We start from the raw sequence: 27,351 nt of genomic DNA on the forward strand, positions 1-27,351 counted from the left end.
ATAGTTTTAAATAGCAATGTCTGAAATGGCATGAGAATTAATAGCACGTAATTACCTCAGTGTTGACAAGAGATGTTTAGCTCCTTAAATGAGTTTTCCTAATGCACCAACATCAGAGCAAGGCCTCACCGCACAAATGTTATCAGAGGATATATAAGGGTATTATACTGACTCAATCACAAAGGCATTCTAAAATCATTCAGTTAAAATTAAAAGAACCAACTTCCATTTACTATTTGGAATGTTTATTTAAAATATCACTACAGTTTTGGGCATAAAGGAAAATCTTATTTTATATTCAACCTTTCAACACAGTTATGACAAAACAATTAATTATGCTCTATGTTATTTTAAAAGGTAAAGTGTAAAGTATTTGTGGTGGTTTGAATGAGAATGGCATCCATAGGCTCATATATTTGAATGCTTGGTCCCCCAGTTGAAGAACCATGTGGAAGGATTAAGAGCTATGGCCATAACTAATGTCTCATTTAATTTGAGGCCTACTCCATGAGAGGGAGTCCATGCCCAGCACAGCTTGGATGGCCAGGAACTGGAGACTGGATGGCCCAGAGATCTAGGGTAGAACCAACAGGACCTGTCTAAAACAAACAAAAACAGTGAAATGATTCCTAATGATATTCTGCTATACTCATTGATTAGTGCCTTGTCCAGTCGTCATCAGAGGTTTCACCTGGCTGCAGATGGGAGCAGATACAGAGACACACAGCCACACATTATGCAGAGGGAGAGTCTAAACTGGAAGTCTCCATCAGGTCCCCTCCCCTTAGAATTCAGGGAATCCCACGAAAGAGGGGGAGGAAGGATTGTAGGAGACAGACAGGATAGAGGAAACAAAGAGAACAAGGCCCACAGAACCCACTAAACAGGGCTCATATGGGCTCACAGAGACTGAAGTGGCAAGCATGGGGCCCGCATGGTTGTATACAGGTCCTCTGCTATATGTTGTGGTTGTTCACTTGGTATTTTATGGGACTCTGTGAGCACAGTTGTGTCTTTGACTCCTTTGCCTGTTCTTGGGACTCTTTTCTTCTTGTTGAGTTGCGTTGTCCAGCCTCAGTGTAAGGGCTTTTGCCTTGTCTTGTATATGGTTTTGTTGTGTTTGGTTGTTATCTCTTAGAAGTCTGCCCTTTTCTGAAGGGAGATGAAGGGAGAGTGGATCCAGGGGAGAGGGAAGATGGGGGGGCAGCTGGGAGGAGTAGGAAAACTATGGTTGGGATGTATTGTATGAGAAGAAGTGATTTTTAATAAATAAAAAGGAGGTTGGCTTTGTTGAAGTGGCTATGGCCTTGTTGGAAAAAGCGTGTCACTGGGAGTGGGCTTTGAGGTTTCAAAAGTCCACACCAGGCTCATTGTCTCTCTCCCTCTCTGCTGCCTGCAGATTAGGATGTAGGTCTTAGCTACTTCTCCAACATCATGCCTGCCTTAATGCTGCCATGCTCCCCTCACTATGATGATGATGGTCTAACCTTCTGAAGCTGGAAGAAAGCCCCCTATTAAATCCTTTCTAAGAATTGTCTTAGTCATGGCATTGCCACATAGCAATAGAACAGTGACTAAGATACTATTGGATTTACAAGACACAACAGGTATTAAGTACATTTCCTACCTTTATATTTTAGGACCCTAATGAAGACTACTAAACATAATAAAATAAATCCCTACATTTAATAAAAAATGTAAAAATTATAACAATGCTATCTTGATAGTAGTTAACATTCACACTTTATATTCATTCTTGTCTTTAATCTATGTTCATTAACATTATGCTGTTGTTCAATTCTGTTTCAAGTTCTGTGAATATGCCTAAAACAGATTTACATTTATAAATATCTGGAATGGATAAACAATGCATTCTCAGTGGAAAAATCCAGGTAGACAAACTGTACTACAAGCTACAATTGATTATGTTTTTTCACGTGTTTCACATGTACCTAGTACTTAGCCTAAGCAGTCTAAATATATGTCAGGGACTGGGTTAAGGACTTCTCATTGCATGCTGGTAACCTCTTAAGAGTTATGCAATGTGACCCCACTTTGTACATAGGAAGGCAGTGATTCTGAGGGTACTGAGTCATTGTTGAATAGATGGCAATGGGTGGAGCCTGACTATCCACTAACAGAGTCCAACACCATACGCACAATAAATGCCAAGTGCGTTTCTGTTTAGATTTCTCCCTACAAGATTGCCATTATTTCCACTCTCAGTAAAATATGGAGCTTATTGATTGTGTTTATTCTTTCATCAATTTACTATGTTCAAGGTTGAACTAAATGTCAGCCCCTAAGTCTGGGACTTGTGGGCTAGTGTTAACAAGGGGAGTTCCCTCTTGCCAAGCCCATGTAGACTTATTAGTCACATTTAAGCTTGGTTACAAAGTACCGGACTAGCTTGCTAAACTGAAACCTTAAAATGTTTTCAATAGGAATGTATTTTGAGTGAAAGACATTATCTAGAGAATAACCTACAAAGGGCCTTATTTAAGGGGTGGGAAAGGGCAGGAGATGCATTAAGTTTAGGACTTAAAACTTGAGACCTAAGAAATATAGTCTTAACTGGATATCCTCAGTGCCTCTGCGAGTCAAATAGTGAGACTTCTCTCACAACTAACAGGGCTGCTAGAGTCAGCTGTGTCCTCGATATGGGAGAGAAGGGCCTACCCACCAATCACATGAAGAGTCTGCAGGAGACTATGACTAACTCTACAGTGTAAAGTGCCTTACCCTTCCTGTAAGAAGTCATGGTCTCATGTCTTCACTCCCTCTCCATGAGCAAACTCCATCACCTATCCCCCAAACTCCTTACAAGAATGAGCACCAGAAACTAAACTAGATCATTACCAGCCAATTTCAGGGCTTTAGTCTTATATTTTGGTTTCCTATGAACTAGTTAAACAGACGAATGCCTCAGCCTAATTTAGAGCTGTTAGTCCTATTTAAACTAGGTGACAGGGTTCACTGAATGCACTTGCTAAATTGAAACCTTAAAATGTTTTCAATAAGAATGCATTTTGGGCCAGGTGGTGGTGATGCACGCATTTAATCCCAGCACTCAGGAAGCAGAGCTAGGTGGATCTCTGTGAGTTCCGGGCCAGCTTGGTCTACAGAGTGAGATCCAGGACAGGCACCAAAACTACACAGAGAAACATTGTCTTGAAAAACCAAAAACAAAAGAAGAATGTTTCAGACATTTCCTAGAGAATAACCTACTAAAAAAGTTGTCAATGTTATTATACCTTATAATTATTTCTGAATAATTAAAATGTGTTCTATATATAAAAGATAAGCCTTGATATGCTTATTTGTAACTCAAGGATGATTAAAGCTACTTGGTAGGGTTCTAGCATATAGCAATAGCATATAGTACTCAAAGATGGCCACGTATGAATTGTAATACAAAAGAACCTTATTAGTTTGTGCTTTATTTATGTTGTAAAAAATTCTTTTAAGTTCTCTTATTAATCAACTTTAAAGTGAATCAAATAACTACACTGCATCTGCCAACTGTGTAAAGATAAACACTGAAAAATATAATACAAATTTCAAATGTAAAAATAAACCTATTAATTTATATATATATATATATATATATATATATATATATATATATAGTATATGTACATTGCAAGTAACGTTTTTGTTGTTTTTAATTTGCTATCATTGTCACAAAATTTTTTAAATGTCAAAGTTGGGAGATACATTATTAATAAGTATTAAAAATAGGTTCTTTCTCTCTTTTTTTTTTCAGTGTATAAGATGCCAGCCCACGTGTAAGATAGACACTAGAAGTTTGTCTGAAGTGGTATATACAAACAGCTGGACTATGGGAGGAGAAATGAGGGGTGAGGCTCTTTCTTAGATCGCTCTCACTCTTCCTATTCCTCAAATGATACATTTAAAGATCCCCTTTGTTTTCAAAGAAGAGCAGCTCTATAATGAAACCATTTGCACTGTCATTTCAAGATATAAGTTAAGACTACAGAATCTGTCCAAATATCCTGGGCCTGCAATTCTGCCACTGTGTGGGTCTTCATTTTGTATCATCAGTCCCTTTTAATCAAGTGAAATCCATTATGATTCTATGAAAGGACACATTCTCAGGGCTACAGCTCAATTGGAAAAGCACTTGCACACAAGCACAACAGCCCGAGTTCAATCCCCAGCACCCATGCTTTGGCATGGTGTATGAGTTTATACTTCAGCATTGGGGAGGCATCGGCAGGAAATTCTCTCAGGGCTCACTGGCCAGCTGGTCTCACCTAATCAGTAAACACCAGATTCCAGAGTGATCCTATCTCAAAAGATAAAATGAGCTGGGTGGTGGTGGCGCACGCCTTTAATCCCAGCACTCGGGAGGCAGAGGCAGATGGATCTTTGTCAGTTCGAGGCCAGCCTGGTCTACAGAGCGAGATCCAGGAAAGGCGCAAAGCTACACATAGAAACCATCTCGAAAAAGAAAAAAAAAAAGATAAAATGGATGGCCGTCCTGAGAAATAACACCTATGAGTGACCTATGAGCTCCACATGAGCACCTCCAAACAGATACACACAGACACACAGACACACCTGCTCACATACATATATTTTCACATGTACCCATATAGATCCCCGACACAACAACATCCTCAGGCATAAAATCTATATATGCCTATTTGTGAACTGGCACTTAGTGAGTAAGATCATAAAGGCACTGGCTTTTGTGAATTTGTGCCTCAAATAACAAGATGTGGAGATGAGTTTTCAACCATGGAAATACATCAAAAAACATAGCATGATGACTTCATGAAGTCTAGTTCCATAAGAAAATGTAAAAGTAAAACAATGTAAAAATGCATTAAATAGCTTATAAAGTTCACAATATTCTTATCTGTTCAACGACACAGAAAGAAGCAAATGATTTTCTTGGCCAAGGAGAATTCAGGTTCAATTTTTAATGTCCCCATTCTGCAAACCTTGGTCAGCCCTGTGGGAAGATAATTATCAGGGCTAGAGGGATAGTCCCTGCTGCTTCTTAGAAGTAAACTCAGGAGCTAAATTAAGGTACTTAGAGGTAAACTCTCAGAGTGTGCACAGCCTGGTTGTTGGACTCCTGTGGACTCTGGCGCAGAAGGCTAAACACTGCTCTTTATGTAGAGAGCAGGCAAAGAATGGGGCAGCAGAAACATGGCTTTCTCAACCATCCTTCCAGTTCCTGCTAATCAATGGGAGTTACACAGCTAACAACTTCTTGCTATGGTTTGAAAAATGCAAGTTTTAATGTGATTTCATTGTAGTGTCCTTGTATTGAAAAGTGTTTATTATGTAGTTTCAAATCTACCTGAAAATTGGGAAGAAATGAAAGAAAGAAAAGGAAAGAGAAACCAGCAGGAAAGCTGCCATTGTGCAAAAGAAGGACATAAAATTCAAGCCATGAATTAAAGAGGCAAATGAAGGCACTCTCTTCCTTTATTAGAAATAGAAGAAACAGATTGTGTTCATCTTGCTTAGGGCCAACAGGCGCACTTCATGGAATACAGCCAGCATCAGTCACAAAGCTCACTCAGGAGTTTTGCTCTGTGAAAAAAGGAAGCCAGATGGGCTATTTACTTTCAACAAGATAATTCTGGAAGAAATTGTTATAAGTCAAAGAAACTTTTTAGCTTCATCTGCTATTTCAGCCTCTAAACTGATCTGAGAGGCCAACAGGGAGTGGGGGAGCTCTGTTAGAAAAGAAATAAGAGAACTAAGGAAATAAAAGAAAGTGAAGGGCAAAGCCTGAGCAGCTAGGTGGTCCAGGTAAACACATTTCCAGGTCATATAACCTGGGGCTGAGTCACTATACACCCATGCGCAAGCTATGTAACCTCTAAGTGCTTTGGTTTCCTGAAAGGGAGCAAGGATACCAAAATAATATCACAAGAGATGGTAAGGATTAAGTCTCATGAATCAGGAATAGCACCTGAAACACAATGTACAGCATGAGAACTCAGTAGACATCAAACATTTTTATCTGTTCCATTTTCTCTCCTTTTTGAAATGGAAGGAAATCCATCAGAGATATAAATATACAGGTCACTGACTAAACTATTCCTAAGAACATAAGAGCTCCACATCAGAGTAGTCTCCTGATGATACTGGTCATAATCTGCTGATGGTATTCATGAGTTTGAAAATGTCTCTTTTAGATTACTACCACGGGGAGAGAAACAATCCAAATAATCTTATCATTGGATAGATCAAAACTTTGAGTTTTTCTACCTTAAAATTACTTCTTTAAGCAAGATTGCTATATATTCATAGAAAAACACATTAAGTTTTGAGGTAAACATATTATATATACACATATATAAATATGCATATGAGCATATTACAGAAAGTCACTTATTCATCTTGCTCTTAGGATTCATGACATATAGACATTACTTATGAAGACCAAACTAAAAATTTTCAAATTAAATTATGGGAAGATTAGGCACTCAAGCTTTTATGCTTATATTATTCAATACTAATGGTTCTAAATAAAAGATACTCTCAGAACAAAGCAATGTACAATTACATTTAGTCTATTGGGATTACCATGGCAAGAGAAAGGAGGTACATTTTAGAAGGATTATTCAATATGAAAAACTAAAACAAAAATGGCAGCCTGATTATCTTCGGATTGATCTTGAGACTATCACAAATATTTCACTTCCCTGTGATAGTAAAATATTTTCAATACTTTGGAAAAGGTAGAGAGCTGATTCTCTTAAAAACAATTTGACAGGGCTTTCCTTTGGTTTTGTTCTAGATTTGGTTTTTTGAGACAACATCTCACTCTGAACCATAGACTGGTCTCCAACTCACTTCAGGTCTGCCCTACCCTCCTAGGTGTTAGGGTTATAGGTATAAAGCACCATCCCTTGCTTCCTGTAATTCTGAACAGTGCTAAAACATTATGAAAAACATGAAATGGATTATCCGCTTTCTTATCTATGCCCTGAATCTTCCTTTTAAAAATATATGCTATTGGACTAAATCAAAGGCCAAAAGTCTAAGAGCCTTTGCTGTTCAGTTTTAACCCTGGTTTGCCCCTGCACAGAGCAGTGTCAAAATAGAGCACTACCTGCAAGATCTCAGTTAGCCCCAGAGAAGCTTAGGAGCCTGTGTTCCCTTATATTTTTGTATCCCACACAGCATCTTGGTTGGTTGGAGACTTCTTTAGAAGATGAGAGGTGAGGCAACTTTTTCCCAAGGCAAAGAAGGCATGTTTACAATTCAGAGTTCCTCAAGTATCCTGCAAACTCTGATACATAGCATCCACAAGTACCACAGTATGTGTGAGGGAGAGAACTGAGACCAACATCAGTTGTAGCTTGGTGCTGCAGGTTGGACTAAATTGAATGCTGACAGGATGCTCTAAACAAAAGTAGCCATCTGTGACAACTAGAGAAAACCAACCAAAGTCAGACTCAGTCAGCAAAATGTTCTACATTGAAAGTTGTAGCTCTGTTGAATGTGAACAACTGCTAATATCCCATCTGGTTTGACCTCTGAAATACTTTAATGTGGCAATCAATTCACACCATAGTGACCTGCACTCTATGTAAGGGAGAGTAAAGCACGGGATGGCTCTTCACTAGGCATGAGGGCTGCATTCTGGAATATCTGTTGTCCTCATCATTACTAACAATGACACTTAGACTTTCTGAATAAATACCCATTGAACTCCCTGATCAAAGACTTTGGTTGGATGGAAGGTAGGGAAACTAGATGAAGTCAATACTACACTGGCCTTATTCTGATGCTTAAGGTCCTATTGTTTGCAGCCCTAACTAAATTTTGTATCAGACAGCTTAATAGATTCGTTTCTAGCCTTTGTGGTGGGATTAGTCATACTGACCATACTCATGCCACAGCTCATAAGACTCCAAAACAAGATGGCATGAAATTTTGAAAGGCATTATTTCTTTTGGGTCCCTCACTCACCACACATGTTATTGCACATTCAGATGCTCTATGGTACTGACCAATTATTTACCTTGGCCATATTTCAAGGTTCTTTATAGAACCTTAAGAAATTCATAAATGCCTATCTCTAGATAAAGAATAGGTTTCCTTACTGCTTGCTACAATGGTGGTAGATCTTCAAACTGACTGTCCTTTATCTGCAAGGCAAGCCTACTACATGGACAGTATTCATCTGGATCATATCACATCACCTCTGTGGAATTTGGAGACAAAGAAAACTGTAAATTTAATGATGTTTATTTAACTTTATTCATCATAGCAATGGGGTCCTAAGTCTCTGGACTGTAAGTCTTCTAAGTCTGCACCATCCATGATATGTTTAGACACAATGACTTACTAGCTTGTAAGTAGGGTCAATACTACATGTTTAGCTCTGCCTTACATCTTTGATATAATATACACTTTTGATGCATAATATAAAGCCACATTCAGGTATCCACTCCCAGACTAACTATTCACATATGAAAGTACATAGATGTTCTAAAGCTGGATTATTTACTTAAATTTTGGTGGGGGGGTATTGTTTGTTTTTGGGTTTTGAGACAGAGTATCTCTATGTAGCTCCAGGTGTCCTGGAATTCACTCTGTAGACCAGGCAGGCCTTGAACTCAAGAGATTCTCCTAACTCTGCCTTCTGAGTGCTAGAACTGAAGGTATGCACCACCACTGCCCAACTTACCTAGATTTTTTTGTTTTTATGGTAATCAAGAAAAAAATCTTAATAAGAAACATCAAAACCAAGTCACTTTTATCTTCTAGAACCAAAACCATCTGGGACCTCCCCATGACCCAGGTTCCTCACTTTAATTCCAGTCCTCCTGAGTAGCAGTACACTTATAAAAGTCCTGGTTGGCTTGCTGTTGCTTCATAAAACACTGACCAGAACCAACTTGGGGAGGAAAGGGTTTCTTTGGCTTATAGGTTGCAGGTCACCATCAGGGGAAGGCAGGAACCCAGGGCAGGTACTGAAGCAGGCAGCATGCAGGAAGTTGCTTCCTGGGCTGCTTCCCTCCACCTGTCACCTTTCCCATGCCCACAGTGGGCTGGGCCTGGTTACATAATAAGCAATTAAGAAAATGCTCACAGACATGCCCACGGGCCAATGTTGGAGGCACTTCCCAATTGAGATTCCCTCTTCCCAGGCGTGTCTAGGTTTGTGCCAGCTGACAAAAACTATGATAAGGGGGAATATTACTATAGCTCCACTCCTGAAATGTGGAGGACTATTATGTATATAAGACATTGTGATATGATAGTATGGTGGGAGGATGATTTGGGACATGTGTGTATTTATTCTAAGCTTTATTTTTAAAGGAATAATAAATTAATCCAACAAATAATAAACCTACCCCATGAAGGCAGCAGAATGGTGGCAAGACCATTATTTATAAAATTTGTCATTTGTTAAAGGGAGGGGCAAAAATGTACGCCAGATTCAGAGAATAATTCAATTTTATATTTCTTTGTCAAAAATCCAACAAAGCAAAGTATTTAAAGGTTCAAATTTCACCTTCAGAAAATTAATAAAATGATTCAAATGCCACAAAATTCTTTTTGCATGATTATTAGCAAAAGATACACTTCCACTGTACTATCCAGACTTCTGGCTGAGTAGATAGGAAATGTGATTGAAAACTACTCTAGATTTACTGCTTTGTAACATACATAAATTTTAAAACCTGAGCTAAAAATTAGGAAAATTCATGTCACTTTGGAAGGTAATTTCATATTCATTTGAGTCTCTACTTCATTAAAAATAAAAATGAACGGTTTTCAGAACAACCAGACATGAGTTTGATGGATGATCATTTCTCCACCCCCTGTGAGCAATGAGAAAAAAGTAGCTATGTTTATTTTTAATGCTCCATATCCTACGAAATAGATAAGCGATGTTGTTGGCATGTTGGGTTATTTAATTATGTGGAGGCACTGCTGGGGGTGTGTTTGCTCATGGTAAACAGAAACAAATATCTCAAAATTATGCAGAATTCCCAATGAAAACATTAAAGTTAAACATGTCTTTTAAATAACATGAAGGAACATGCTTAGAACAATTATGAGAGAAATGAAGCTTCTGCCCTTTTTTGTTTCACCAGAGTCTGTGTGTAAATGGGGCTGAGAAGTTGATGCTTAAGCCTTGGAGAGTACAGAATGATGTCACCAGAATAAGCTGAAATACTAAAAGCATGAAAATAAATGTTTCCCTTTTAAAAACAACCTAAGAATAATTAAGATAAATGTCTGTCTAAATCAAATTGCCATGAAGTTTTCCCTACAAAGCGTTAGGCACTATAAGTACCTCTTGACTTTGGCCTGTCATGCTTCTTCAATAAATCATGCAGCAGTCTAGAAGTCAATTGAAATGATTGAATCAAGGAAAATCAAATTTTTTTAACATTTAGTTTCAGTAATGTGATTATGAAGCTTTTAGTGATATTGTAATTACTGGGAAGCTTTGAGCATATGTTTCTATTGAAAGTATCCCATGGAGAAAAGCTTCACTAGGGAAACAAGTAAATACAGACCCCAAAGAAGAAAAATGTATTTGATATGAAGTTAAAAGCTAAAGGTAGAAGAGACAAGACATCCGTGTGATTTATATTTTAAGCATCATACATAGAGCAACCACTTTCTAACCCCAGTGTCATGAAAAATTCAAATAATTAAATAGCTTTTCTCTAAGAAAAGCACTAGAGAAACACCAAGGAGAAGCAACAGTAAAGAACAAGGAACAGAAAGAAAAAATGTATCCCTGTGCTAGCTTCAATTCACTCTGCACAGGAAAATGCTGCAGATAAAATCCTCCTCTTAAGTTTAATGAATCATCTTCTCTGAATCTGAAACATTTGAAATGTATTCAGCATTCATCAAATCAGGCCATATACTCATTCATTCTTTGCCTGCTCATTCACTCCTTCCCTACCTCAACACTCACTGAGATGTGGCTGGGCTCAGAGACCAAAGATAAACAAGATGAGGCTGAAGCCAGCTAAGACAGAGTCAACAGAGAACGATCCTTCCAAGGGATACTGGAGAAGAGAAACCAAAGGCAAAGCATGAAATCTCCTCTCCTTTCATTTCTACTGACTTTCACTCAGCAGTTTTTCTTACACAAAAACATACTTCTTCCTTCAAGAATGAAGTATTATGTAAACAAACAACATCGAAATAGAGTCTTTAGGATTTAGCAGGAAAAAAGTGATTCTGTGAAATATATAAAATGTACAACCTTGAAGGATTGGTTTGTTTTGATTACATCAGAGTGCTAATTGTCCTAATATCTTATAGACTCTGCCTGGGTGGGAAACAGTGTAGCAGATTCAAAGTGTAGTCCAGCCTCTGATATGTGTGTCTGTGTGTAAACCTGGGGCTTACTCATTCCTCTGAACCAGCTGGCTAGCCAGCAGACTGGTCTGCCTGTCTCTGCCCAACTCAGCTCCTAGAAGGAGTGCATCACCAAGTCTAGCTTTGATGTGGGCACTGGGGCCCCAAACCCAGGTCCTCCTGTTTGCCTGGTAAGCTCTTTACCCATTGAGGCATCTCCCCAGCCCATTGTCTTCAAATTTGCATCAGTTCCTTCCTTTCAGCCATGGCTAGCCACTTTCTGCTATTACTTTTGAGGATACCCAATTCATGCACTTAAGTTAGCCAGGTCACTGACCTCTGCAGTTGTCAACGATTGCTTTCCTCTGCTGGAATTCACCAAAACACAAGTGTGTTAACTTGTAGAGCATTAAGTTATGATAGAGCATGGCCATGATTTTGATGTTAACCAAAAGTAAATAAATAAGAATCAACATGGTCCTCATGCCAAAATTATCTTTCTATATAAATTTTCACATCCATTCTGGCATTAAGATCAAGCAATCCCCCACTACTCAGAGCAAAGACTTCACTCTCCAACATGACATGGAATACTTCTCTGAGATGCCCCACACTTTCCCCGCAATCTCACACATCACTTCTTTTCAGCTCCTCTGGGTCAAATGCTGGCCCTTCCCCAGCCCAGGCCCTGATAACTATTCTTCCATCTTACTCACAGTCCCTCTATTTGAAGCCCACCTTCTTTATCTACCTGCTCAGAAGCCCACCACCTTAGCTGGAGGTTACTTTGCTGGATTCCCACAAATGAACACAGAATATTCAGTAAAAAGCAGCTTCCTCTATTACAGTGCAGCCTCTTTGTGCCTGTCACAAGCCCTGAGAATGAGGTCTAAATAAACAATGGACATTCATTTTCTTATTTTGCCAACAAAAGAATGAAACTTTTCCTTTTTAAAAAATAAAATTCTGCATCTATTTTAAAACGATAGCCCACATTTTCTTTAGACTTTCTTCTAACTATATTAATAATGAAAAATGGGATATATATTTCCAACAATACTCTTTCCTAAAGCCAAAATCTATACTGACATCCTTAAAAATTGAAGCAAATTAAGCTACCAGATTGTTCTTTTGTCCTTCTCAACTTTACTAAAATTTATTTTAAAAGTTTAACTCTGTAATTTTCAACAAGTCAGATTAGTTATTATTTGCAACAGACAAAACAATGTTGATCTATTACAGAATATCAATAACTGTCTAATATTCACAGCAAACTCAAATCAGAAAGCAAAACATACATGAAATACTTATTTGCTCCTGTTTGCCTGATCATCTGTTGTTATATAAAGTCCTATTTCCTGTCAAAAGCATAGCAAAGCTTCCCTTTCTCTACGGGATGCAAAAAGCAACCTGGTCCATTAAATTACCCAGCTGCAATTCACTATTTCAGTCCAGGAGAGTATCCACATGGTCCGTTGTCACCTGGGAAAACTATCTTGAAAAGTAAGCTGTGCCCTTCGTTGCTGTCATCAACTAGTCCATGAGGAAAAGGATTAGACTCCTTACACACAACATTACTACATTATTGCATTACATTTAAATGACATGCAAAAACAAACAAACAAAACCACTCTCAATTCAATGGATTCTACTTGTCATTCTACATCAACCACACTTTCAAATGATAATTCCTGCCTACAGTGGTAGATAAACAACACTTACTCAGACTGTCTACATTGCAGCCCCTGAACCCTGTGAATGCTACCAATGTGACAAAAGGAAACTGCAAATGAGATTCAGTTAAGGGTCTGGAGAAGAAACTGTCCAGGTGGCCCCTAAATGTAAGCACAAGTACTCCTAAAGACAAAAGAACCTGGACTCCTGTGAAGATGGAATGTAGCTAGCACGGCAGCACACACCTGTCATCTGCACACGCTCCAGAAGAGTTTTGAGGCAAGTGGATTGCTGTGGGATGGTCTGTATGTCAAGTGTGTTGCTGATTGGTCAATAAGTAAATCACTGATTGGCCAGTGGCTAGGCAGGAAGTATAGGCGGGACAAGGAGGAGAATAAAGCTGAGAAGTGGAAGGCTGAGTCAGAGAGACACTGCCAACCGCCACCAGAACAAACAGCATGTGAAGACACCAGTAAGCCACGAGCCATGTGGCAAGATATAGATTAATGGAAACGGATTAATTTAAGCTGTAAGAACAGTTAGCAAGAAGCCTGCCACAGCCATACAGTTTGTAACCAATATAAGTCTCCTTGTTTACTTGGTCGGGTCTGAGAGGCTGTGGGACTGGCAGGTGAGAGAGATTTGTCCTGACTGTGGGCCAGGCAGGAAAACTCTAGCTACAGTGGATCTCATGACTGAAACCAATTTGGGCTACATAGAAAAAAATCTGTCTCAAAACAAACAAAACATACAAGGAGGAGGAAAGAAGTAAGGAGTGGGAGGAGAGAAGATGAAGAAAAGAAGAGGGGTGAGAAGGGGAAGAGAAAGACAGGGAGGAGGAAGGGGATGGCAGCCACAGAGGGTAGCAGTGTGACTACAGCAAAGTGACACAGAGAAGAGGACACAGTGAATGGTGAGGCCAAGTACTTCTCCGGGTAGAAGAGGACCCTTCCTGGAGCCTACAAAAGGAAGGTCTGCTAACAAATGGTCTCATGAATTATTACAGAATAATTTATGTTAAGCCATTAAACATGGTAATTTATTATAGTAGCAAAGAAAAACTAATGGAGTAACTGAGACACGCCTCCAAAATGTATAGAGAAAAATTGATGATTAAAGAAATTGAAACAGTGGTCCTAATGTTTCTCTTCCTGAAAACTCTACATTAATGATCACAACATAAAATAGCTTTTTGTGTATTACCATTTAAAAATTTCCTGACATTAATTAACAGTGAAAGTATAATTAATTCAATACATAGTACAACTATGGTGCATTTGTTTTACTCTGTGTGTGTGTGTGTGTGTGTGTATGCACAGCTGCATGGACATCATCAAGTGTCCTGCTCTACATGATCTGCCTTATCTCGCTAAACCTGGAGCTAAGCCAACAACCAGCAAGCACAATGATCCTCTTCCCCTCAACACACCCCAGCACATGGCACTGGGTTGCACACACACAGCACCTTGCCTGAACTGTTGCATGGGAACCTGGATCCAAACTTGACTACCAGTACGCATAGCAAGCACACATGGCCACTGGGCCATCTCTCCAGCCCCATTCCTCTTCTTCTTAAGGGTGTTTCATAACATGTTGCTTTGGGACAGTTCCAAAATATTATATGTTGAACACTAGAGTTCCAAAAATTCTTACAGCTCCAAAATATAATTTGGGAATATACTCCCTGATATTTCATATGTAGAAATGGAATATTACTATGTACTTTTCAGTTATGGCAACTAATCTCTTGTGTTAAAACCTTTTAAAGAAATCTTTTTAATAATTAAGAATTCACACACAGCTATCAATCTTGAATCACTAATGTTTATCACCCTATCATTTCTCAAAGACAAAAAGTCATTACCTCCTCCAACATCTACCTCAAAAGGTGTCATTCCCCCTGTGCTGACTAACCTGACTTCCATAACATAGATTCTGTTGGTTATAAAATGTTTAAACTGACTGAGAAGCTAAAATTAGACCTAATAAATGTATACAAAAAATTATGTTAATGACTTGATCCAACATAGAAGGTCCCTGAAAGTTTGATTCTCGGAAAAATTATTTCAGAATTGTTCCTGCCACATCTAAACAAAACAGAGTTCATGACATAATGCCTGTGCTAGCTGGCTTTGTGTCAACTTGACACAAGCTAAAGTCATCTGAGAGGAGGGAACCTCAATTAAGAAAATGCCTCCTTAAGATCAGGCTGTAGGCAAGCCTAAAGAGCATTTTTCCTCATCAGTGATTAATAGGGAAGGTCCCAGCCCATTGTGGGTGATGCCATCCCTGGGCTGGTGGTCCAGGGTTCTATAAGCAAGCAGGCTGAGCAAGCCATGGAGAATAAGCCAGTAAGCAGCACCCCTCCATGGCCTCTACATCAGCTCCTGCTCCAGGTTCTTGCCCTGATGTCCTTCAAGGATAAACAGTGCTATGGAAGTGAGCCAAATAAACCCTTTCCTCTCCAAGTTGCTTTGGTCATGGAATTTTATCAGAGCAATAGTAACCTTCACTAAGAATGCTCATAGACAGTAGGCAAATAAAGGCAAGCATATTTGGATCTGTTGTAAAACTTCAGCAACCCATAACTGACAATCAGTTTGTTCGGTGACTTCTCTGAAATCAAAATGATGGGGGAAAAGTATGATAGAAAGTCTTTATGTAGGAAGATATGGCAAATACCATCCACAACACATAAAAAAAAAGATAAATGACGAAAACAGGGAAGAAAGCAGGGAAGGCATCAAAATGAAAGGAGAAATTCATTTGCCTACCCATTGGGCAGCTCATCAATTCCTAAATGAACAAGAGTGGGTACTCTCTGATACTAGACCTTCATCCTATTACTCTCTGTTTGTATCACATATAAAGATTATATCTAAATGGAGTACACAGTGAAACACAATTCCCATATGATAGGATGAATATATAAACACCACACTCTGCTTCTATAATGGAGAGAGTAAAATCTGTACAATGCACATGTCTTATCAGCCCAAGTAAATCACAACTCATGGGGATAAATGATTTTCTATTTCTGTGTCCTTCCCTACAGAATATATATTCACATACACACACAAGGAACATCCCTGTGCAGCACCACCTAACATAGTACCTTATAAAGAATGGATACTAGAATGATCACTGTCAATTGAAATATCTATTAATTCAAGAAAGAAAACATGCTTTTTAGTGGGAGGGGAATGAAAAGATTGGATTAGCCTGATAGAAACTTAGGTGATCAGGAAACACAGTCCGAGGGGAAATAGTACTGTTAACTGCATTCCTTTTAACCACAATTCTCCTCTATAAGATGAAGTAAATAAGTCATGATGGGGGCTGTAATATAAATCAGCTAGCTGTCAGATAAGTCTGTCTTTAATATTATAAATGTAAGAAGGAAACCATTCGGATTACTACAAAGAAACATTTAAAATGAGCTCATTAAATGCAAATTAAAACAGAAACATTGAATAAGCACTGGGCTACCATTAAAGGCTGAAGAAACAGCAGGTAAGAAACAATTCTCATTGATCAAAGAACTGAAAGCTAACAGAATAAAGTATTTTGCATTGAACCTGGTTCATAAATATTAAGCATTTTGAAACAAGTAGAACTTTTTCTTTCTTTTTCTTTTTCCCTTTTTTTTGTGGGGGGTGAATGGGAGTTCAAAGAAGCTTTAGAGGCAGGGATGGATTTGCATATCTTAATACCAAGTATTTCCACTGTATCATTTTCAAGCCATGAAGCTTTGGATTAAAAAAAATGCAGACTTCAGAAAAACCTTTAGAAATAGGACCAACATTTATAAAGGACATAAGGTTTTTTCAGAGGCTTTGGACCCAAAGGAGGACTGAATAAAATTATATAAACTCTTCTATAAACAAGTTGTATAGAACCCATTCTGTGACACAGTGGCACAAGGGCACCTCCTAGCAAACAATATTCAGATGTAGAGTCGCTTCCATCTAATGTTATTAAGATGACAGGGTAAACAGCAGCATAGTACATTCAACTACAAAGCCTACGACTTAAAATTCCCTGCATATAAGTTTTAAAACAAAGCCAGATATGGGACCAATAGTCAATATAGATAGAATATTTACAATGACAAAGCATTTTTATCTGTTTATTCCATTCTTGTATGCTTGGCACTTACTAACAGTACCAGACACATAATACATGCTCAATACTGGAATCTGCTTTTGTAAAACTAAATCATTATAGAATGCATTACTTTTCCTAAAACTCATTTTCAAAGTAAAATGTCAACCTTTTATCTATAAACAAGACAATTAAAAAAAAATACTTGCTGGCAAGTGATAATAAAACGTATACTAACACTGTCAGAGGGGACAGGGCCCCCAAAGACACCTGTGTAGTATGCACACTGAAAGGCCTTATGACTACGGAATATTCATTTAAAAGGGAGGATAACTAACATATCTTATAAAATTGAAGAATAGGCAGGAATAAGTATGATCTTTATATGCAGACAGTTAAATTCTCTAAGAGACTTTCAACAAGATATAGGAAATAGTATTTTTAATCAATTAAAAAAAAACAACACTTTTTGAATGGAACCCAAGGTTTTACCAATCCTAGGATACAACACTGAGCTACATTTCTATTTCAAAAACCTTTTGTAACACTGGGTTTTAATTTAAGAACTTCCTATTTTAATTGTATGAGTACCCACATATTTTAATAGCTGATATTATCAAATGCCTAAATGTATAGGACATTTAGAACAATTCACAATTGTATCCACTAAAATTCAATTTTAAACAGAAAGAAGTGCTCATTTTTTAAAAGATAAAAAAAATTTAAAGAGGTGTTGAAAATTACATTTTTCTCAGTTAAATATTCTGAAGCTTTTCATTATCTTGAATCCCTTCTCCATGCCTCACAATCCCTCTCCATGTTCACTGACTTCAATTAAATTATGGTTTAAGTCTGTCTAGGTCAAGGCATTTAACACATTAATCATAATCCAAGTAGGAAATATAAGTGCTTTTAAAGCCATGTCCATGACAAGAAGGGAACCCTCTATTTTGTAACAATAAAAGGGAAATTATTTTATGGGCCAGGAAGTATTTGTCCCCTTTCCTCATATTTGGCCAGGAAACCAATCCATGGGATTTTTCTCAAAGGAAAGCAAGGACTTCAATGGAAGAGCAGCTGTGATGCCTGCACCAGGAGGTTACAGCAAGGCGGGAGAGGACAGCACAAAAGGCACCAGCTCTGAGCAGTGCTGTGCAGTAGAAGACGCTGTTGGGTTCCTCGAGATAATTGTGTGTCCTTTGCAATAGACCTCTGGATAAAGACTGTTGGTCTTTGTTTCCTGGCTCAGAGATCATTCACAAAAATGCAGAACTACTCCTTCCGGGGCTTCCTTGGAATTGTTTCACTCTCACCTATTTTGCGTGTTGTCAACACACACAATTCTCCAAACTATAAATTCAGAAGTTTATTAAAATATGGCCACCAATAGAACTGGGCAATAAAACTAGTTGAACTAAATAGTCTATTTAACACTGTTTATGCAATTTTTAAAATATGTTAAGTTCCTTTTCTTGGGGTGGGGGAGAGCGATTTAATCATTTGTGTTGAAATACACACATCTTCACCCTACCACAACAATAGTGAGAGAAAGAGAAAGAACAGATTTAAAATTCACCTGACATTTCGCTTGTTTCTGTCAGTAATGGATTTAGTTGTGATGCCCAGATATCACACTTATTAAGAGAGTTCCAGATAAATCTTAATAAAACTGCCTAAATGTGTTCCATCCTAAAAACTTATTAATACAATAATTTACTAGATTCCTTATAAAATAATTGTTTCTAGGTCTTAATTTCCTGTCTTTATAAAGTTTTCTGGGAATTTGCTTCTCAAAATCATCCAACTGGATTAAGTTTGAAGAGACTAAATGTGTGCAACTGTCTTCAAAATATGAAATATTTCTTTCTTTTAAAGTCTCCCATAATTTTTTCCTAATCTCTCCCACTTGGCTCACTGACTCAGTTCAGGTTTGTGTTCACAATCAGCTCTTAAGTAAACGTCACTTAAAAGGCTCAGGAAGAGTCATAAAAATGTAACTTTTCTATAAATTTAACATGTTTCCAATTCATTCACCAAAAATACACACTACCCTACCAAGGTGAGCGAAGTTGGACATCTTTAGCTTGTGCCTCTGTTTCAGTGAGGATGTTAATGACCTGGCATGATTCCCCCAGTGAGGGAGGGATAGAAGGCTGCTCTATTTAACCTTACTTTCATAAGTAAAAACAGACTTAGCTACTTGCATCATGTAAAGCATTTATTTCATAAAGCCACCTCGGATAGATCCATTTCCATTGTACTTGGAGCGGTTCTTCTCAGGCATATATCACAACCGAGCTCACCAGAGCTCCAAGATACCACGTGGAGGAGTCTACAGTAACGAAACCTCCACACGGGAATGTTCGCACAACGCCACTATGCATTTCTACTCATTTTGGAGGAGAACCCCAAAGTGCCTGGGAATTTGACATCTCTGAGAGGACTCTCCTGGCCCTTCTTGACAGTGCTCCTAACAACCCTAGTGGCCACTTCCAAAGCTGCACTCATCAAACTACATCCAGTTGTAAACTGTAAAAAGATTCCATCTTTGCTATTATACTTCGCTATTCTTTCGTCTCAGATCTTCGAGGAGACATTAAAAAAAAAAAGACATAACTGAAGGAGCAAGGTGCAATCTCTTTGGAGCCCATTACCTCCACCAGTCGAACGCTTCCTGGGGGCTTCTTAAAAGTCCTGCAGTGTCTGAACCTGACCTAAAGTGAAGGACAGCTTGACAGTCCTTTCCAGGGCACACGAGGGGACAGAAACAGACCTGGGCTGGTCGTCACCCAGGCGTGGCAGAGCGCCAGGCTGCTGACAGGGCGGGGACGAGCCCGGCCGTGGGAGGGCGCCGTGGAGCACCGGGGTGTCCGCGGGGATGCCGTGTTCAGCGGGCACCGGGCTAACCTCGGCAAGGGCGGGGTGGGGACTGACAATGCACCCGACGCGGCCACTCGCGGGCCCTGGGGGAGCCGAGGAAGCCCACCGAGCGGCGGAGAGCGCGGCGCACACGCCTGTCACTGACAGGTGGCTCGGGCCAGCCCCCCGAGGATCCCACTCGGACCCGCGGGGTGTCACGTGGCGCCACCCACGGGCGCGGGGCGGCGCAGAGAGGTTGTACCTGGCAGGCACCCACGTACCTATCATGGTCACCGGGCGGGTGGTGGCTGCGGGGCGAGCAGGGCCTACGCGGGCACCGGCACCCGCCCGAGCCTCCCACCAGCGTTTCTCTCAGGTTTAGTCATCCAGGGCTCCCCGCCCCCGCGCCGCCCGGCAGGCTCAGTGCGCATGTGCACCCGCGCCCGAGCGCGATGCCTGCTGGGAGTCGTAGTTTTAACGCGTAAGAGTCTCTTCCTCCTCTGGCCGCCTGCCCGTCACCGCCGTTCGCCCTTTCCGGATTAAGACCCAGGAAACGTGCGTCACGAAGGGGCGGGACTCTCGGGCCGAAGTGTTGACGAGTCGCTTAGCAACCAGGAGGCTCACCTTTGGAAGCTTGTTGCGGCTCAAGCCTCGGGTCCCAGCCCTCTTCCCGCCCCTCCCCTCCCCTAAACTCCCTTCACCTTGGAGCTGCCAAACATCTGGATCACCCTGGGCACCACGAGGGGTTGAATTTCTACCAGTAACGCGCCTTTTTACATTTTTCCCCGACCTCCTGCTCACATCTGTAAAACCCACTGCTTTTTCTACCACACTTTTGATAAGAACAAGACGTTTTCTAGGAAGATGGTGGCAGAAAAAGAGACCCTGACCTTAAACAAATCCCCAGACAAGATGCCGAAGAGGACCAAACTGCTGCCACAACAGCCGCTCCCGGTGCACCAGCCTCATTCCCACGTTTCTGAGGGCTTCACAGTCAAAGCCATGATGAAAAACTCAGTCGTAAGTGATTTTCCTCGATTGAACGCACTTGCTCCGAATCAGGGGACACGAGGTTGTAGAGGCTGGCAGGCCCTAGCATGGATTCCAAGCCCAGGTCCTGAGTTCTGTTTGCCAGAGTTGGCGGTGACTGGGTCAGTAGCCGACCGTGCCCATCAGTGTGTGGAGAGGTAGACCAGGTGGTTAGAAAGCTTTGGGAACAAGGTGATATACAGGGCTAGTTTACAAGCACATTCATTTGACCCTGAGCTTTCACTACTACACCAATTACACTTAAGCTTTTTAACTCGGAGGAAAAAAATCCTTGTCCTTATTGCAACCTAAATTAGTTCCACTCAGCCTTCTAGAGTGAGAATTCTTAGAAGTCATAGGCTTGCAAAATTGTAACATGAAGCAGTAGATAGCTGGGACACATAAACTCATCAGTAATCTAAAGTAATTTATTTCATCTGGAACATTTTAGAATGTCTTAGAATTCACTTAGCAACATTCTGACGAAAAGGTACTAGCCTGTTAAAGTATTCAAAAGCTACTTATGTGAAAACTGGTTCCTGATAGGCCTTTTAAATACATTTTTAAATAATATGAGCTCTATTTCAATGTCCCTACTAATACAAGTCGTATTTCATTTTTATTACTTGTGGCAATAAAAAATAAAATATTCTCGACACCAATAGGGGAAAATATTTAAAGGCACACAAATGGTTTAGCTATATGTATAGCACTGCTTTTAAACCTTCTTATTTGTTAAATAGCCTCTAATTTGGTATGCTAAACCAAGTTTGTCTCTTGAGTAGGCACTGTTTAGGAATGTGAGATTAAATACTAAATGTAATTTAGTATGTTCAAATTTGTGCAATTTACACCCTGAGAGGATCTTATTATTCAATATATTACCTTAATAGTGTTCTTCATTGTCTCATTTTTTTTTACTTATTTATTGCAAGCCTAACACTACCTTATTTCTAAACATGTGCTTATGAGGACACAAAGTAGATTACCTATAGGCTTCCAGCTCAGATTCCTATGTTGATAAACAAAATCATATTCCTATTTTTTGTTGTGTGTATTGGTTGATTTACAGTAGTTAAATTTCTTGGAAACAGTCTAAAAAATAACTGTAGAGTTACAGGAAACAGAAAAGGTTGCTTCCATATTCAATACTTACAATTCACCATTTTTTAGTTCTGTGATGTAGATTTTGTCACATTATGAAGTTAAAGTGTATCTCCTGCTCTGAAGGTCAGAACATATATGCCAACTTTCATCTTTTAATTGCAGCCACATGTTCCAAAAGCCAACCCCAAACCACTTCTTAGGTGTTGGGCTCATCTTCCATTCCCTCTGCAGCACTCTAGTTCAGTAGGTAATGTCATTTCAATTTTCTTCCAAGAAAAATGCATAGAATATACCCTAAGAATTATAGAAAGTACTTATGAAATGATGGTGGCTTTAAAAATTCATTATTTATAAAAGTAATTTCTTCAAATCCCAATGACAAGTGGTCTTAAGCAGTATGTGGTTCTTTTGGTTGCATGAATTTCTGTTTTGGTCAGGTAATCTCAAAAGTCTTCAATCAAAGGATGATATTCAAATTCATATTGATACAATGTTTTCCATTAAAAGCTGAAAGGAGATGTAAAATTTGTAGATTAGTAGTTTATTTTCCTTCTTAGAGTGTGATGATGGAGCTCATGACCAAAAACACTTAGCCGATATTATTCCCTCATGTCAACTAAAAGTGGACCCTTTATGCACTTATACACCTTATCAAAACGCAAGTTACATCAGGCATAGTGAAGCACACCATAGCCTCATGCCCAGGAGGCAGAGGTAGGAGGACCAACCCTTGGAGCATAGCCTAGGCTACACAGGAAGTTAAAAGGAAGTCTACAGTACACATGGAGACCCTGTCTCAAACACACACACACACACACACACACACACACACACACACACAGCAAGTTAGAATATGGATCCAAGGCTGTGATGATGTTACTTGTAGGCCCTAATTCCAAGCCCATCAGAAAACAGGCTAAGAAAGCCATAGAATTCCAGAAGGACAGAATCTTCAGTATATACTTTAGACACAATGAGAAAAAAAATGTCACAGCCAGCAATGAAGAACAAGCAATTTCATTCTGGTATGTCCCAGAAGCAGCTCCTATCACTTCTGCATAAGTCCATTGCTAAAGCTGAGTCTTAAAGCCACAGCTGGATGGAAGAAGGACTGAGAGGTGTTAGGTTCTAACTGGCAGCTCTTTGGCTGTCTCAAACTTGCAGTGTTTTATTGTTGTAGTAGACGGGAGATGGGATACTGGAGATAGTTAGAAGTCATAGAGTACCAATGTTGAAGATGGTACATTATAGTGAAGTGAAGTGCAAAGATAAGTCCACGGAGTCACAATACAAACAAGCATCTGTGGCGAGGGTTGCAAATACTCATTCCATCCAGTGGAAGTATTAGTGATGGTGGAACCAGGGACAGTTAGCTGATGGGGCCTCATCACCCACACACCTCTCACGTACATAATGTGCTTTCTGCCAGTCATTTATCAATACACGTAGAATAAGCTTTCCAGAACAAAATTCTTCTGATGACACAATGTAAAAATTTGAGAGCTATCCAGTTCTAAAACAATAAAATTTAAAATATTTTTAAAAAGCATACTTCCTCAGAGCCAGCAGTCATTTCCTTTAAAAGAAATGTTATTATTTGACAACTTCATACATGTATACAATGAATCTTGATCTTACATGTATACAATGTATTTTGATCATACATGTATACATGTATTTTGGTCGTACATGTATACAATGTGTCTTGATCTTACATATATATATATATATATATATATATATATATATACAGTGCATCTTGATTTTTCATGTAGACAATATATCTTGATTATACTTGTATACAATATATCTTGATCTTACATGTATACAATATATCTTGATCATACATATACACAATGTATCTTGATCTTACATTTATACAATGTATCTTGATCATACTTGTATATACAATATATCTTGATCTTACATGTATACAATATATCTTGATCATACATATATACAATGTATCTTGATCATACATGTATACAATGTATCTTGATAGTATTCACTCCAAATCCTCCCCCCTCTCTCCCAGAATCCCTGAATTGCCCCTCCACTCATGTCTTCCTCTTTTGTTTTTCATAACCCACTGAGTCCAGTTAGTGCAGCCTGCCTGTGTGTGGGTGTGTTACCATCCACCTAAGCATGGCCAGTTTACTAGCTGCCACATACCTGAAAGAAAAATGTCTCCTCTCCACCTCCCCGCTTTGAGCTGCCACCAGTTGTCAGTAGCTCTTCAGCTAGAGATGGAGCCACAAGAGCCCCTTTCTCATCCATTTTGGAATGTTAACTGGCTGGATCTTGATTAGGTCATGCCCTATGAGTTCATAAGCGCAATGGCCATGTCATGTCCAGAGGACAGCACTTCTTCACATCCTCTGGCTCACACATTCTTTCTGACCCTTTTCCTCAATGTCCCCTGAGCTCTGGTGGGAGCCTGGTGGGAGTTGGTATGAATGTTCCACTCTCAGCACTAATTATGATTCTCTGCATTGACTAGACCAGCAGACTTCTATAATCTAATCCTATTATGTATTTTTAAATTTATAACCCCCTTCCATTCTCATTTTAGCCAGCTGAAACCCAGAAAACTGAGTGATTCCTTTTGTTTTTGACTTACGCTTTTCCCTTAGTGAATGTCCATCTCCCTTCATAACCCGCATATATAACATCATTCTGTCACCCAGATCACAAACATCTGCTGATCAATGGGAGTGTGCTTTCTCAGTACTCTTAAATGCCAGGGATGGAACATTCAGTGAAAGAAGACATACTGAGAAGCAGCTTACACTTTTGTGTCTAGCACAATGCCTGCTGCTTTAAGAAGATTCCTAATTCTCCCTGTCGCCAAAGAAATATGTTATTTCTCATTCATTGTTTTCTTCTTTGCATTATACTTATTTCTGCTCATGTTTTAAACTCTTGTATAAATTCTGTGTGAAGACAGAATCTACTTCTAACTCATCTTCAAATTTTAACCAGAAGCAAATAATGTATTTGATGAACGAAGGAAAGCAACTCCGTTCTTGTTTTCTCCCTCATCATTAAAAATGGATTTTTGTCACTATTTACATTTTTTTTAACGTCGACACAATTTAGGAGCTCAAAAGGTCACGTTAAAACATAGTGGTGGCACATGCCTTTAATCCCAAAGACAGGTGGATCTCTGTGAGTTCGAGGCCAGCCTGGTCTACAGAGTGAGTTCCAGGACAGCTAGGGCTACAGAGAGAAGCCTTGTTTCCAAAAAACAAAAACAAAATAAAATTTAAAAAGCAGCAGGACCATGATGGTCCTTACCTCAAATCCTCAGACCCTCGCTGTACTAAGAACAAAAGCAAAAGTTCTTACCTCCTGTGAAGCCCTTTCAGAGCTAGCTACTGTTGCTTTTCATATATCTGTTCATGTATGTGCACATATACATAGATATCTACATACATATCCTTACCATCTTCACCTTCTCCCTTACTTCCTAGTGCCGCCATCATGGCTTTCTTCCTGGCCCTGATACACAGGTGGCATGTTTGCCTTGGTGACTATTTCCTTCTAGTTCCTTCTACCCACAATGTATAGACCACCTTCTGTTGCTGCCTTCATTTTTTGTTGAAAAGTTTACTTTGTAGTAAGCTATTCTCTGACCACTTAAAATCTCAGCTTCTTAGTCATCCCCCCCAACCCTGCCCCTCACTCCTGCCTGCCTTCCCTCTCATATCTGTGATATTAGTGTAGCTAAACCTGGGCTTTTTCCATTAGATACTCAGCCTTGGAGGCTGGGGGTTTTATTGTTTCATTCACTGCTCCATTTGCAGCCCCATATCATGGGCTATATTTTCTGCTTTTTTTTTTCCTTTTTTTTTTTTTTTTGGTCAAATGAAATAGTATTTTGTTCTGTAACTAATTGATCATCCCTAAATTAGAATTTTCAAGGAAAATAACAATAAAATTCCATGAGTATTGAGACTATGAATGCTATATAGCTGCCCTGTGAAATATTTTATTGGTTATTACAAAAATTGTATTGCATACTATAAAACATAAAAATGGTTTGGCTTAGGAAAGCTTTCTCTTAAGATTATGGAAAAGATTTCTATCTTTGTGTCTTGAGATCTCTTGTAATTTCAGTGTTCAATTTAAAGGTTTTTTTTTAAATCTTAAATCATTTTAGTTTAAAAAAGTTTGTTTCCTAAAGGGGCAGAATTGTACTTTATCCTTGATATAGATAAACTACATGTTATATAAAAATGTTTGCTTATTTAGTTTAGGATTCCAATATACTTTAAATGATCTGTCAGTGCTGTGAGTATATAAATTCAGGTGTGTGACTAATAATTTGTTGTTATCATATATCAATGTTTTAATATACCATAAGTCATCTTACAACTATAGGATTTTCTAACCAATCTTATAAGAAAAACAAGGCAGACTATTTTTCTCCACAGAACATATTAGTCTCAGATGATTTTTATGAGATATTTATTAAATGACAAGAAAAGCATGTAGATTTTTATATTTTTTGCCTCTGCAGCTCAGTCTACTCCTGAGACTATTTTTGTAGGTATCAGCTGTGTACCACATGTGTAGAAAATGCACGTGCCCTAAGTGAATCATTGGCGAACACTAAACCAGTACACAAGCTTACCCAGCACCCAGAACAGCCATCAACATGGGTGACACAAAGTAGACTCAGTGGGTTATACAATTTTTTAAATATATATTTAAAAAACAAAATTTTAGTGAACATGAAGCTAGAAGAAGTTTGAAGGTGGGTAGTGGATCCAAAGGACTCAGGGAGAGGTGTGGGGTATGTGTGAATATGATCAAAGTACTTTGTATCCATGTAAGAAATTCTCAAAGAGTGAACTAAAATATTAAAAATTAAGCACCAACATCACAAAACTCTTATCTGTTCCCTTCTAGTCACCCCTCAGGCACAGTCCCACACCAAATATATCTTTCCTGTTTGCAGCTGGTTTTGGACCTGGTTTTATACTTGCATAAACTATGTGATTTTTTTTGTATCTGCTACTTCCATCAAAATTATGCTTCTGAGATTCAGTGCCACTGTTGCATACAATGATAGTTATAAATTAATTGTTCTGATTAACTTTAAATGTCAGTTTAATATAACCTGGAATCACCTGAAAAAGAGTCTCAATGGGAAGCTACATTAGGTTGACTGTGCGCATGTCTGTAAAGGATTATGTTGATTGGTAATTATGATGGGAAGAACCCCCCCAAATATAGGAGCAG

The 27,351-nt window shown here is 39.0% G+C and overlaps 2 protein-coding genes and 1 long non-coding RNA gene across 5 annotated transcripts in view; 1 reads left to right on the plus strand and 2 right to left on the minus strand.

Moving 5' to 3' along the window:
• The window catches only part of Prkn (parkin RBR E3 ubiquitin protein ligase), a 1,191,501-nt gene extending 1,171,098 nt beyond the window's left edge, over window positions 1-20,403 (minus strand). For all 3 annotated transcript variants that reach the window (XM_059272846.1, XM_059272847.1, XM_059272845.1), the window contains exon 1: window positions 20,250-20,403. In XM_059272846.1, coding sequence (XP_059128829.1) covers window positions 20,250-20,256 — 7 coding nt within the window. In that variant the 5' untranslated portion in view covers window positions 20,257-20,403. The remainder of the gene's footprint in view (window positions 1-20,249) is intronic.
• Window positions 20,404-20,465: 62 nt separating this feature from the next.
• Pacrg (parkin coregulated) overlaps window positions 20,466-27,351 on the plus strand; it is a 467,338-nt gene continuing 460,452 nt past the window's right edge. The window contains exon 1 of the mRNA XM_059272848.1: window positions 20,466-20,988. Within this exon, the coding sequence (XP_059128831.1) occupies window positions 20,833-20,988 (156 nt within the window). The 5' untranslated portion in view covers window positions 20,466-20,832. The remainder of the gene's footprint in view (window positions 20,989-27,351) is intronic.
• Window positions 22,433-24,377, minus strand: LOC131918660 (uncharacterized). Its single transcript, XR_009381046.1, has 2 exons — window positions 24,277-24,377; window positions 22,433-22,611 (listed from the first exon to the last, which is right to left on the minus strand). It is a non-coding gene; the product is annotated as an uncharacterized LOC131918660 (long non-coding RNA).

Source organism: Peromyscus eremicus, chromosome 8b, assembly GCF_949786415.1.
Source record: "Peromyscus eremicus chromosome 8b, PerEre_H2_v1, whole genome shotgun sequence".
Taxonomy (NCBI): Eukaryota; Metazoa; Chordata; class Mammalia; order Rodentia; family Cricetidae; genus Peromyscus; species Peromyscus eremicus.